The sequence below is a fragment of the Eleutherodactylus coqui genome, chromosome 10, assembly GCF_035609145.1.
Source record: "Eleutherodactylus coqui strain aEleCoq1 chromosome 10, aEleCoq1.hap1, whole genome shotgun sequence".
In the NCBI taxonomy this organism is placed as follows: domain Eukaryota; kingdom Metazoa; phylum Chordata; class Amphibia; order Anura; family Eleutherodactylidae; genus Eleutherodactylus; species Eleutherodactylus coqui.
Window position 1 is genome coordinate 27,179,252 of NC_089846.1, and position 14,562 is coordinate 27,193,813.

Genomic DNA, 14,562 nt, shown 5'->3' on the forward strand with positions numbered 1-14,562 from the left:
AGAAACATTACATAACTTTGAAACAGTATTTTATTCTGTAATTCCTCGCCACTTTCACCAAGATCTCTGCTTCGTGTAAGTTGATTTATATATTTTTGTTTACCAGTACAGTTCAGTAAATACTGTACCAGAACCAAGCTCATAACATAAATACAGCACCAGAAACAAGCTCATAACATAAATACAGCACCAGAAACAAACTCAGTACATTAATGCAGTACCAGAAACAAGCTCAGTACATAAATGTAGCACTAATAGCAGACTCTGCACGTAAATACAATAGCAGAACTGATAGATTGTGTTGCAGGGGTGCCGATGGGCTGATGGCAGCTCCTCAGAACATCAGAGGGAAGCATGATTCATCTGGTTAAGTGGACCTACGGGGGATGATAATCACCGAATAAAATCCAGCTGATGGCTCCTTGTAAGTTGGTGGCCGGTGCCCTGCTGGACCGTATGAGTTGCACATAGCTAAGATTGGCCATGGTCCTGGATAACAGGTCGGTGCTGGTCTGTGGGCCTGAATCCTCATGTTCTATTTACTTGAAGTAAGCAGAGATCATAAAGGAAGTAAGACTAAACACACTTTTCTACAAAAAGTAATTGTTCAAAAGTCAGAATCAAAAGTAGTATTTACATCTTTTAATACTTAGTGGGGCCTCTTTTGGCCCTAATGACACCATCAAAAGTGGAAAATACTGGGAATAAGACACCACCTGACAAATATAAAGAACGTACAGATATGCAGAAGTATTAGCTCAACCTCTCAGTTTATTGGTATTACCAGCAAATAAAAGACGCGTTTCAATGCAAAAACACCTCTTCCTCAGCAAGCTGGAGCAGCTTCTGTACTACTACAGATATGACGTGTGTCCTCAACAACTACTAAGGAATAAACTGCCTCAAAACTGTTTTCTATTTGCTTGTAATACCAATAAAACAGAGATGTTGAGCTAATACAGTGTTTCTGCATATCTGTCAGCTCGCGCTTCTTCTCAGCTTTTTCCACTTTTGATTGTTATTACTGACACATCTACCCCTGCGGGTTTGGCGTTATCTGGGTTGGCTGCACCTGTCACTTGATTCATGGACTGTTTTTGAGTGTCCCTTATAAGGAATTCTTCCCAGTGAGAATTTATACTTTATCCACTTCCTATTAGGCTGCCTTCAAATTGGCAAAAAATTGTGCGATACGAGAGTGAGTGAAAAAGCAGAATTCTGAAACCAATGATTTCCAATGGTTTTATTCTCATTTGCGATGTTTCCACTCATGCGATGTAACGCAGAAAAAAAAATCAGCATGTCCTATCTTTCTGTGGTTTGCTTTTTTTAAAAAATCTCCCATGTTTCCCTATGGAGCCTCCTTTTTATCGCATTGCGAAGCACAAACTTTTGATTTTCGTGCAATGCATTTGTAACATTAGAAACTCCTATTGTTCTCTTCGAGAAAAAACACGTGATCAAATCGCAAGATCCGGAGCGTGCGAGAGGTGAGTAATTGCTATTTTCATTCCTCATGTCCGCGGGGCAGGAGGGACCCGCTGCGGATTCTCCATGGAGAATCTGTAGCGGTCCTGATTTACCCCGTGCACATGAGGCCTTAGGGTTGTTCCACTCCTTTTGTTTTAACTATCACTATCTATCCTTTGGCCTTAATGACATTGGATACTCTCCGTGGCATACTTTCTAGTAACTTCTGATAAACTTCAGTAGGTATTTCCCTCCATTCGTCCTGCAAACATCTGGCGAGTTCTCTCAAAGAAGATGGACGTTTTTCATATTTCCTGACCCGATGTTCCAGTTTATCCCCAAGATGTCCAGTAGGGTTCAGGCTGGACTCTGTGCAGCTGATCCAATCGTGGAACATCCATGTTCTCAAACCAACCGTAAAACAGTGTTGGATTTGTGATAAAGCATGTTGTATTGTTGGAAGTATGGCTGACCATTCCCAGAGTATTGCCACACTGTCAGCAGCACATTATTGTCTAGAATGTAAATGGCACACTTCTGTGTTCATGGTTCTTGCCACTACAACCAACGGACCGAGACCATGTCACGTAAAACATCCCCAGACCATAACTGACCCTCTGCTGGACTTAACTGTTGCCACAACACTCTCAGGTGAAAGGCGTTCCCCAGTCTCCTCTACACCCAGGTATGTCCATCTGATGTGAAGATGGAGTAGCGTGATTCATCACTTCATAGAAGTTCTTCCATTTCTCAACTGTCCAGTGAGGACACTTCTTGCACCAGGCAGGCCGAAGCGTTGCGCTTTATGATGGATGGATTATGTGCAGCAACATAACTTATGTATCCAATAGCATGCAGCTCCTGCTGCAAACCATGGTGACCGCTCCTGCATCTTCTGTAGGGTGGTTTACAACACGTGACATGCCAATAAGACACAACCCATTCTACTGATAGAGGTGTCCAAATACTTTTGGTAGGACAGTGTATGTTAAAAAGTTGTATAACTTTTTAACTGTACAGCTTTATGCATGAGCCTGGAGATCCTCTACAACTAGAGATGAGCGAGTATACTCGCTAAGGCACATTACTCGAGCGAGTAGTGCCTTAGCCAAGTATCTCCCCGCTCGTCTCTAAAGATTCGAGGGGCGGGGAGCGGCTGGGGAGAGCGGGGAGGAACGGAGGGGAGATCTCTCTCTCCCTCTCTTCCTCTGCTCCCCGCCGCAACTCACCTGTCACCCTCGCCAGCCCCCGAATCTTTAGAGTTGAGCGGGGAGATACTCGGCTAAGGCACTACTCACTCGAGTAATGTGCCTTAGCGAGTATACTCGCTCATCTCTATCTACAATGTCTGATAGTAAAGGAAGGACCGGGCCTATAGATAGAGGGCAGGCTGCAGAGTATAGAGGTCAGTGCACACAACCTGCAGACATTAGCTTCACAGATATACATTGTAAGTGAGGCCGGCTTCACACGGTTGATGCACAATTGTGCATGCCTTAGCATAATTTTTGTTTGCGCTAAGAACGAGGCTTTTTGTGCGTGCGGTGCCGTATCTTACAGTACTTTTTCTGCCCTTCACTTAATTAGGGACCTTTTGGTGCACAAGTACGCAGAAAAATAGAATATTCCATTTTTTGGGCAACCAAAATCGGCACGTCAAACTACAGAAGTGTGAACGAACCCATTAACATCAATGTGTATTACTTGTGCAAATACGTCCCTGTGAAGCCGGCCTGAAGTTGTGGAAAAAATGAAGAATGGTGTGCTGATGCCTGAGAGCTGCACCGTCCGTCATACTGCAGTCCCACCACAATCAGCTGCTCAGCAGTGCAGACACTGGGGACCGCAACGGCTGGCCTTCCTTTATGCTACAATGCCATCTATACAATCACTATAGATCTACCACAGTGGCTTTTACCGACTGCCTTATGATATGATTTGGGTTGCATCATACCTGCAGCTCCAATGTCAAAGTGGTCCGTTTTTACATTATTATTGCGCCCGTGTCTTGATTTGCGCTAGGATATATTGTGATGCTGTTCATGGTTGGCATGTGCAATAAAAACCTCCATCCCTTGTTATTAGATACGGGAGGGATTAAAGGTATTTCGCTGTATATTGTGGATGGTGCCCGTACACCTTGACGGCCGACAGCTATTCCCTCCCACTTCCCAATACACATGCACGCTTCATTCAGGAGTGCGGGGATTTTGAATGAGGCGAGTAAACTGCATTAGGGCTCCTTTAGACGACCGTATTTGCTTGCGCAAAATTTGCCCGTGCAATACGTAGAAAATAGAACCCATTGATTTTTATGGGTTGGTTCTCATTAACATTTTTTAAAAAAAGGACCTGCTCTATTTTCTAGTTGGGAGGTCCTCATACACTTAAGGCCTCAGTCACACGGGCTTTTTTGCGGATCACATAACGGATGCGCATCCGCAAATCGTGTGACCGAAGCCGTCGATTCACCGAAAAATCTGCACCTAGCAGCGTTTTCAGCAAAAGGGCCTGATCAAACGAGCACTGCCCGCTATCCTCTGCCACAGCTGTGGCAGAGGAGAACGATGTTCGCCCATTGAATTCAATGGAATCGGCAATACAGCCGGCTCCATTGAAAGCAATGGGCTGCCAGCAAGCGCTGTATGAATTTTCGGGGAAGGGCTTAAAATATAAGCCCTTCCCTGAAAAGCATCCTGAAAATATGTAAAAATAAAAAAAAATGTATACTCACCTTTTTGCTGCAGCCGGAATTCAGCCGCGTCCGGACGGCAGTTCTCCTGAACTGCTCTGTGCAGTATTCAGCAGGCGGGGATTTAAAATCCCCGCCTTCTGAATGAGCTGCCTCTGATTGGTCACAGCCCTCACCAATCAGAGGCAGCTCTCACTCACCCATTCATGAATTCATGAATGGGTGAGTGAGTGCTGCCTCTGATTGGCTGAGCGCAGGGAGCAATCAGAGGCAGCTCTCAGCTATTGAATGATTTTCACGTGAGTTTCATCCGATTGCGATACGGACGGAATTCGCACCTGAAAATAACACAATAATATCAATATATTTATTCACGTGCGATTTTTCTTTTGCAGCGATGCTGCGAGGTTGAAAGATCGCCCCATGACCTATTTTGGGGCGATTCCTCACAATGGGATCGCCCATTATTTCCTATGTGATCTTTAAATAAAATTGTAGCGCAGTCGCATGCCATTCGATTTGCATGCGAGCGCAAATTGATTTGTACCATTGAAACTATTGGAAGCAGCTGCGTTTTCATGCGTGTGCATAGATACAATGCACTTATTGTGCAAAAACGCATCGCGCTCGCATCCAAAATTGCAAGTTTTAGAGTGCTCGCCCGTGTGAATGCACTTTAAGGGCTGACTCACAGGAGCGTAGGTGTATTTACATTCGTACGTCCGTGGCTTATAATTGCTCGAAGGAACGTTTTCCAGCGATCACAACCAGAGCTAGAAAGCGTATTCCTGTCTATACCTTTCAGAACTATCTTTTTGGCCATCGTATACGCGTCCGCGCATTTTGGTCGTGTATGTTCTATTTTCTGCGGGTCGCCGTTTTTCCGCGCCGTATAATCGCGCATGTGAACGAATACATAGGAAACCAATGCCTCAGATGGTCACACATATAAGGTCGGGCGTAAAAACGCGCCGCATATGCACTTGTGTGAATAAGCCCTCAGACAGTCGTCGATCTTACAGAAATCAGCAGGCTTAGTCAACTTTTTTCTTATGTGTATGGAGTCCTTAACCCCTTCCAATCCAATTTGTATCCTGGTTTCCTAGGGGGCTTACTCTTTTTCTGCTGTTATACAATGGCGCTATCTGCTGGTTAAAGCCAGTACTACATGATGTGACACGTTGGATAGGCTCTGACAACAGAGAAGCTGGCAATATACAGTAAGAGAACCCCGAAGGATGTCTTCCAACATCGGAGCTGTACAGCCTTAAATCATAATGTCTTCAGAGGTCAGACAGTGGATTGGAAAGGGTTAATAGTTTCACACAGATGGCCACATTTCACCATTTCTAGTATGTTCCCTCTCTTGTGGTTTAACTGACCAGTGACCTGTAAAGAGGAAGAACAATATTCTTATCATGCACCCCTAGACCTCTTCTGATGCACCCCATGATCCTATTTGCCTTGGCAGCAGCTGCCTGACACTGGTTTCTCCAGTTAAGTTTACAGTTAGCTAAAATCCCCAAGTCCTTTTCCATGTCAGTGTTCCCAGTGGTTTCCCATTTAGTGTGTAACGGTGACATGTATTTCCTCTGCCCATGTGCAGAACCTTACATTTATCAGTGCTAAACCTAATGTGCCACTTTTCTGCCCCCAACTTCCCCCAGATCCATTTGCAGCCGCATTCTGCCCTCTTGTGTTAACTACTTTTACATAGTTTTATATAATCTTGAAATATTACTATTTTACTCACAATCCTTCCACTACCATACTTTAACGCAGCGCAGTATCAAACGCTTTGAAAAAGTCCAAATACACAAGATCCAATGACTCTTCCCAGTCCAGTCTAGAACTTACCTCCTCATAGAAGCTGATCAGGTTGGCTTGACAGGAGCGATCTCTCATAAACCCATGCTGATACGGAGTTATACTGCTATTTTCCTTGTGGTCCTCCAGGATGGCATCTCTTAGAAACCCTTCATGCATTTTACCCACAATAGAAGTTAGACTTACCGGTCTGTAGTTTCCAGGTTCACTTTATGACTATCGGCACCACATTGGCGATGCGCCAATCCAGTGGAACAAACTCCGTCACTATAGAGTCCTTAAATATGAGAAACAACGGTCTGTGTATCACATCACTTGATTTGTAATGTTCCTATAGATATGGTACAATGTTCTTCTTGTACATGTTCCTGTATATATATATATATATATATATATATTTTATTTTATTTTTTTTTTATTTTTTTTCCGGCTAGGTTCACACAGGATGATTGTTAGATGTAGAAGCACTACTGACAGCCAGGCTCCTGCTCTAACAGCCAGATGCAGAGAAACCTCAGATCCTGGCAGTTTAACCCCTTACATGCCACAATCAATAGCAGCTGCAGTATATAAACAGATGAAAGGGGGAAGGGATCCTTCTGTTAGCCACCGTCATCCCACAGTGCGATGGCAAGGTACTAATCGGTACCCATGGCAGCCGAAAGACTGATAAAGGCCTCCATGTCTGCCATTTAACACAATCTATTAGGTCTGCCTCTGGCAGAGTCTAATAAACCTATGACAACAGACTAAGTAGAATACACTACATAAGTAATGCAGTGTATTATCCTAACGATTACATCTTCAAGTCACCTTCAGGGACTAAAAAATAGTGTAAAAATAGAGTTCAATAAAATTTAATTTAAAGAAAAAAATACACATTTTTCCTAACAAAAAAAGGACAAAATACAAAAATTTGTTTTTGAAAAAGCAACAAATGATGGGTATTACCATGTTCAGAATGACCCGGACAATAAAAGGTGTTTTGCTATTTATCGTGCATGGTGAACACTGTAAAAATAATTTTAAAAACTATCGCTAGAATTGCCATTTTTCTTTTGTTCTCATGAAAAATGCAACAAAAAGCAATCAAAAGGTCACATGTACCTCACAAGGGCACCAATAAAAACTACAACTCTTCCCACAAAAAAACAAGACCTCACAGAGCTCCATTGTCGGGAAAAATAAAAATGCTGTGGGTCCAAGAAAAATAAATGGCAGAATTGATGTGTTTTCTCTCCCTGCTTTCAAAAAATAGAAGTTTTACAATACATTATATGTACCCAAAAATGATTCCAATAAAAACTAGTCCGACATGGGAAGGGACTTGTATAGCGCCAACTTATTCCACAACGCTTTCAAGTAATTTTATTTAATTGCCCCCAGCAAGCTGGGTACTCATTTTACCAACCTCGGGAGGATGGAAGGCTGAGGCAACTTGAGCAGGCTACCGCAACCATGCGGGGATTGAACTCACCCCCCTCAGGTTGTGAGTGAGAGTTTAGGACTACATTCTGCTGCCTTAAAGGGGTTGTCCCGCGCCGAAACGGGTTGTTTTTTTTTTCAACCCCCCCCCCGTTCGGCGCGAGACAACCCCGATGCAGGGAAGTAAAGAAAGTTTACCGGAGCGCTTACCTTAATACCCGCGCTCCGGTGACTTCAATACTTACCGCTGAAGATGGCCGCCGGGATCCTCTGTCTTCGTGGACCGCAGCTCTTCTGTGCGGTCCACTGCCGATTCCAGCCTCCTGATTGGCTGGAATCGGCACGTGACGGGGCGGAGCTACACGGAGCCGCTCTCTGGCACGAGCGGCTCCATAGAAGACTGCTGAAGACCCGGACTGCGCAAGCGCGGCTAATTTGGCCATCGGAGGCCAAAAATTAGTCGGCACCATGGAGACGAGGACGCTAGCAACGGAGCAGGTAAGTAAAAAACTTTTTATAACTTCTGTATGGCTCATAATTAATGCACAATGTATATTACAAAGTGCATTATTATGGCCATACAGAAGTGTATAGACCCACTTGCTGCCTCGGGACAACCCCTTTAACACTATGCGGCTCACAAGGCTCCTGGACATGCAAAAAAACAAGCCCTCATACGGTCATGTCAAGGCAAAGATAAAAAAGTTATGGCTTTTGAAAAGTGGAGATGAAAATCCCTCAAAAATCGTTGCGTCCTCATGGCTAAAATACCAAAATAGGCCGTGTCATTAAGGGGTTACAAACTTCTTTTTATTCTGCAAAAGTAGTAAAAAATAAAACTATCTATATAAACCTGGTATTGCATTAATCGTGCTGATCAGATAGGAAAATTAGCATGTATGGTGAATGCCATGAAGACAAAACGCCAAAACAATGGCACCATTTCTTGGGGGTGGGGATTCCATCTCCCCCACAAAAAAATTTAATAAAAGTTCTATCACACATTATTTGGACCCCAGAGTACTGCTGTTAAAAAAATACAACTTGCCCCCCAAAAACAAGAGTTATGGCTCTTACAATGCGACAATTAAAATTGCTTGGTCTTTAAAGCGGTTTTCGATGGAGAATGCTATTGATGATGTATCCTCAGGATAGGCCAATACTTGATCGGCCGATGGTCCATCGCTAGGGACCCGGACCGATCAGCTGAGCGGGCGCATGCTGCCAGCGCCGCAAATACACAACAGTCGTAACGGAAGCGGAAACCTCAGGGTAGTGGGCGGTGCTTGTAACGCATTGATTTCAACGTGAGCTGTGCCTGTAGTTACAAGCATCGGCCACTACACGGAGGTCGGAGCAGACACTTCCACTGCTTCAGCCGATCAAGTATTGATGACCTAGGTCATCAATAGCATTCGCCCTGGAAAATCCCTTTAAGGCACAAAATAGGCTGGTCACTAAGGGGTTGTCCTAACTGAAAAACCCTTCCTCAAAAAGAAGCGGCTCCACCAATCAGTTCCATGTTGATCAAAAGTTGTTTTTTTTAATCATTAGTAGAAGGAAGGGTTCTTTACAGTAAGAGCGTTGAACTCTATCTCCTCATTTGACGTAGCTCTGAAACATTATTTGTCATGCTTTTTAAAATCTCTTTATTATTTGCAGGCAAAAATGACATACTGTATCACAGAACAAATATTACAGGAAGGTGAGGAGTGAGGCTGAGGGTTCTGTCCTAGGTCGATCATCTCTCTCTTACCCGTCAGTCTATAATCTATCCATAAGGAATGAAACTGGTAAGGGGGGGGGGGGGTGTTGGAGAATGAGAAGCAATGGAATGGAACAGGTATAATAATATCACAGATTGCAATGTCCTTCACAACACAACATTTCTAGACGGCTCCTCGTGGGCGGTTCATTCCTGGATATTATTTACATGAAATACACAAAATAGTGATAATAAGTTAAAGTCGCAGTCTGGCGCAGCCAAGGCCTTAGCCTCACCCCTTTCTATCTAGGAACATAAATATCTCTTTATATATTATTATATATGTAGGACGGAACCAAACTCAGACATTTAGGTTGCTACACACAATAAGGATGCAAGCATTCGTTTCCAAGTAATGGGGCAGGGCAAGCTCACTCAAATACAGAAACACGCATTTCCTGAACAGATAACAAATCGGTTGTTGGGGGGGGGGGGGTCAAGGGTCGGGAAAGTTTGCTTGGGACGAATGGTATTTCCAGCTAGGTAAACATATACTTCATGAGCGGATGGGTATTGGATGCAGCAGATGGTAATGGAAATCCATGGCATCACCGGATTGTTACACCTCTGTCTGTTGTGCTTTACCGTATAGCCTGAAAGCTCTGCAATGCTCCTCTGCCTGGCCGGTGAAAACGTGGAAGCAAAGTGCATTTTGGGAAAATGCATAAAAGATGGAAAGGGAAGTAATATAGGACTTTGGAATGTGTTACGGGATAGGCTATACAGCTTGAGAAGGTTTCTTGGCTGCAAGGCAACACAACGGTGCAACGAAGAAAATCTCAGCGCACGGGAGGCGACATACAATGTGCTTGACCTGGGATGTAATGCGTGAAAATTAGGCAATAATCCAAAAAACACAAGATCCAGAATTCACTGGTGTCATTACAATTCCAGGACGAACGGACACATACGATCTCCACAATGCAGGGCTCAATGGGGAAGGTGGGAGGGGCGTACAAAATGGCCAAAAGTACATCCATGCCTTAATGTTAAGAAGCCTTGTTGAAAGGCCAATGGTTAGCATTGGTTTCCAACTAGGGTAGGGCTGGGGGAACTCACTTTCTGCTGGTGGGGCAAAGAACCGAAGAAGACTGATCCTCAACAGCTGGTGGATGGGCAGGAAGGGGGAAGACGAGATTAGGGGGTGGGGGGTGAAAGCTATAAGAGTGTGGGGAGTTTAGGGGAAACCTAACTGCTGATTTCATCGTCTGTCTTATTCAATCTCTTCAGAGCGTCCAGGAGTTTCTGAGGGGTGAGGACATGGGTGGAACCTGCAATAGAGGGAAGACAGAGAACACAAGTCAGTAGGAAGCAAGTGAGACGTCTTCTGATGTTACACTGAGCAACCCAACATACGAAGACACAACATACGTACCGGGCAGCGGTAGTAGAGGAACCCCCTAATCTAGGACTCAGGATGAATTCACGTGGCTGAGTTCAGTACGTTGCAAGACGCACGAAACTCACACGAAAATACAGCCCATTATTTGCAATGGGCGTATTTACATGGGCGTTGCGAGACGGAAAAATCGTAGCATGCTCTAGTTTGGTGCGAGTCTTGCACGAGAATAGAAGATGCGGCTGTACGGTCTCCCGCACAGCACATAGATGGGGTATCCGTGTACTGTGCAACGCGAGTCACGCCCAACAATATCAGGTGTGACTCGCCCTCGCCCGTGTGAATGCACCCTTATTGCGGTCACAGCTGATCCAAAAAGTTGGATTCGGTTAGCTCAAAAAATAGTAAGCCCCTTTCCTTCGAAGGTTCCAGAAACGTCGCCCCTATTACTACCAACCCCAAATCGAACTCCACTAGGCATAAGGTATTATGTGCTGCCGTAACCTAAACACAGCGCAGTCAGATATAGTGTAATTGATGTTCACTACTGGTTACTGGCCAATCTAGGGCTTATTCACATCAGCGTTTTTGTTTTTCGTCTCAAGGTTCCATCAGAGGAGCATCAAAAGGGGAGGGGGGGGAGGGTTCAATTTTGCTTCCCATTGGGACTTTCTGAGCTTCAGTTCTGTTCAGTCCGGTTCCGTTCCGTCTGCTTTCTGTTTTTTAATTATTTTTTTTCGTCAACAGAAAAACTAGCGCAGACCGCGGTGCTTTTTTTCTGCTAAAAACAGAAATTGAACTGAAGGGAGCCTTCTGTATTTTTTTTTTTACATTATAGTCAACGGGTGACGGAACCGAATGGAAAGGTTTCTATTTGGCTCGTTTTCTGTCATCCATTTAATGGATTTGTTTCTTAAATGAGTGTGCAGAATGGAAAAAAAAAAAATGGTCCTATAGTGACAAATCGGGTTTTTTTTGACACCTCTGTCTAACGAATCTGTAAAAAAATTATATTTTTCGGTTGATTTTAATTCTGTTTTGTTATCAGTTTAATTAAAAAAAAACACGGAAGGCAAAGCACTAATATGAATGAGCCCTCAGGAACACTAAACACAGAAAATCTAAAAAATACGAAAAAAATTTTTTTTTACAGCAACCTCCTTGTCTGTAAGGCAACTGGTTTGTGCAGCAGCTCTTCCCCACTGACAGGTCTGCAAGCTTGTTGTGCAGACAGAAAACTGCTGTGGGCAAGGTCTTCTTCTGCTTATGTTTATCATTCATTTCTAGCTTTAGTGTTCCTTAAAACCAGGTATTTCATGTCTATAACCCAGGCGTCACGGAGAGTAGTCAGGAAGAACCCAGTTTGGAGATCGGTAGTCACTGCCTGGTTGTAGGATACGTCTGCACTGTGTGTAGGTTGTCGGTCCGCCATAAAATAATTAACCAACAATTCTATTAGCCTGAGAACTGAGGACTAAATCTTCCGCTACATTTTTTTGCACAGGGCCATTATCTACAGGGTGGGGGGCTATGATGAGTCTATGTTACTGTATCGCTGGACCCGTTCCCTTGTCATTACTTTGATTTTACCTCTCCAGATCTTAATAAGGGATTCCATAGATCAAAACTATCGATCCCTATTGTTGACTGTTCCCTGTATAATATTAGGCTCACTCTTAGGATCCCTTTTACATGGGCCAATACATCGGTCAGATTCCTGCAACCAGTGGGGTTCTGAATGATCATTCAGTGCAAATGCATGAGCTGACTGAACAATGAATGAGAATTCATTCGCTTCTCATTCAGTTTCTGCATGGAGAAAACAGAACGCAGGATCGGCACGTGTAAACAGGAAGTCATTTATTTGGAAGCGGGTGGGCCGAAACGATCTGCGGCCCGCTCTACCTCCATTCGCTAGCGATGATCATTCCTGTGTAAAAGTACAGGAATAGTTATGGCTGGGGTGACACGTTGGGCATTTGCACCCAACAAGTCGTTCTGTGCAAAAGGGACCTAGATCTTATAATTATTGCTCTACAGTACATGGTTTCCTCAACTGTATGTTTAATTTACATGGATCGGGGAAAAATACCTCTAAAGGCCTATGCATGTGGTCATATTACCTCTAAAGGCCTATGCATGTGGTCATATTACCTCTAAAGGCCTATGCACAAGGTCATATTACCTCTAAAGGCCTATGTATGTGGTCATATTACTTCTAAAGACCTGTGCACGTGGTCATATTACCTCTAAAGGCCTATGCATGTGGCCATATTACCTCTAAAGACCTGTGCACGTGGTCATATTACCTCTAAAGGCCTATGCTTGTGGTCATATTACCTCTAAAGGCCTATGCACGTGGTCATATTACCTCTAAAGGTCTATGCACATGGCCATATTATGAATCTGTATGGTATGGATTTGCTATGGCCCAGTATTGTGCCTCCCATTGTGGCATATCCTATCTCATGCTGTATTGCAGAGGTCTTCTCATATAGAAGCCTGAAGGCACCATCATGGCAGGACAAGGATTACCGAAAACCATGTGCACATGGCGAAATCACAAAATCCACGTTGGATTTCTGCTACATAATCTGCAGCAGAAATCCAGGGCTGAGTCTTGGATTCCTGCCCCAATTTGCATCTACTGAAATCCACTGTGTGGACACAGCTTAAGAAACTCTTAATATTGGACCACAGACACTGCCATACATGAACTGCCATACAGTACATACAAATTTGTCTGTTTCATGAGGGCTTCAAGGGCTTCTTTGGGACTTTTACTATTGTTGACCAGGATAGGTCATCAGTAGTTGATCAGTGGAAGTCCGTTTAGGATCGTCACCGATCAGTTGATTGCCAGGCTTCCATAAGTGTGAACAGTGTTGGAAGTAGATAGCGCTGTCCACACTTGGTATGGTACTATACGTGCAGTGCCCACTGAATACAATAGGAGCTACGCCTGTAGTACCAAACCGCACAGCTGCAATACGGACAGCGCTATCTACTTCCAGCGCTGTCTGCATTGACACTGGGTGATCAGTAGGGATCCTGAGTGGCAGACCCCCACCAATCAATTCTTGATGACCTATCCTGGGGATACATCCTTAATAGTAAAAGTCTTGAAAAAACCTCTTAAAAAAAAACATGGCAACCAGACAGGCGCCCGCAGCGAATTACTGCCAGTCCTGACATACCTACATGGGATGTACTCCAAAAAGACCCAAACTTTTAAGGTGGCCATATGCCTGGAAGCCATCTTACTGCTAAACACTTTAAGAAGTAGTTTTTCCCCCTTTTTGTTGCATTTTCAATAGTCCTAACTAGGCTAACGCATTTTGCATGTGCGGCCGACACTGTAAGCATCATATACAAACACATCATTACATGAACATAACCACCCATTTAACAAATTGATAGCCTTCCCATAATTCCAAGCATGCAATGTCCCTTTTTGGATATGCCTCCCAACTCCCCCATAAGAGGAAAAAAAAAACATTTTGTGTCAAACCAACCCCCCCCCCCCCCCCCCCCCATTATTCAATGCTTGCTGACGTGGAATCCATGACATGCACAGATCCCGTGAACGAGCAGTAACTTAAAAAGTGACTTGCGTGAGCTAGAGCCCAATACCTGCCCCTCCCCACGGAGAGAAGGGGTTAATGGGACAGATATCACTGGATAAATGGGGAAATGGTCGTTCAAACCGGGAGATTGGCACCTTTTACGGCAAAACTGGGAATGACCCTCATGGTATCAAGTTCCAATTTTTTTTTTTTTTAGACCGTATTGTAATAATAGCCAATTAAGATCTAGATGTATATATGTACATGTCGTATACGAAAAGGTGACATTCGCCTTGGTTTACATTAACGGGGACCAATTAAACTGTGTCTGTCACCTGCGCACTGCGGAGACGATAGTCACACGACTAATTTACTGCAATGTCACTACTTCCTAATGATGAATCCTCCGTAGAATTAATTTTTTGGCGCCGTCCATTTGCTCCTTATTTGCACAGGTGACACACGCAGGTTAAAACTG

General features: G+C 44.0%; 1 protein-coding gene across 2 annotated transcripts in view; it reads right to left on the bottom strand.

The window, feature by feature from the left end:
- Positions 1–8,978: 8,978 nt before the first annotated feature.
- STXBP1 (syntaxin binding protein 1) overlaps positions 8,979–14,562 on the bottom strand; it is a 55,758-nt gene continuing 50,174 nt past the window's right edge. The window contains exon 19 of one of the 2 annotated variants that reach the window (XM_066580690.1): positions 8,979–10,450. In XM_066580690.1, the coding sequence (XP_066436787.1) occupies positions 10,368–10,450 (83 nt within the window). In that variant the 3' untranslated portion in view covers positions 8,979–10,367. The remainder of the gene's footprint in view (positions 10,451–14,562) is intronic. The other variant, XM_066580689.1, reaches the window with a different exon arrangement.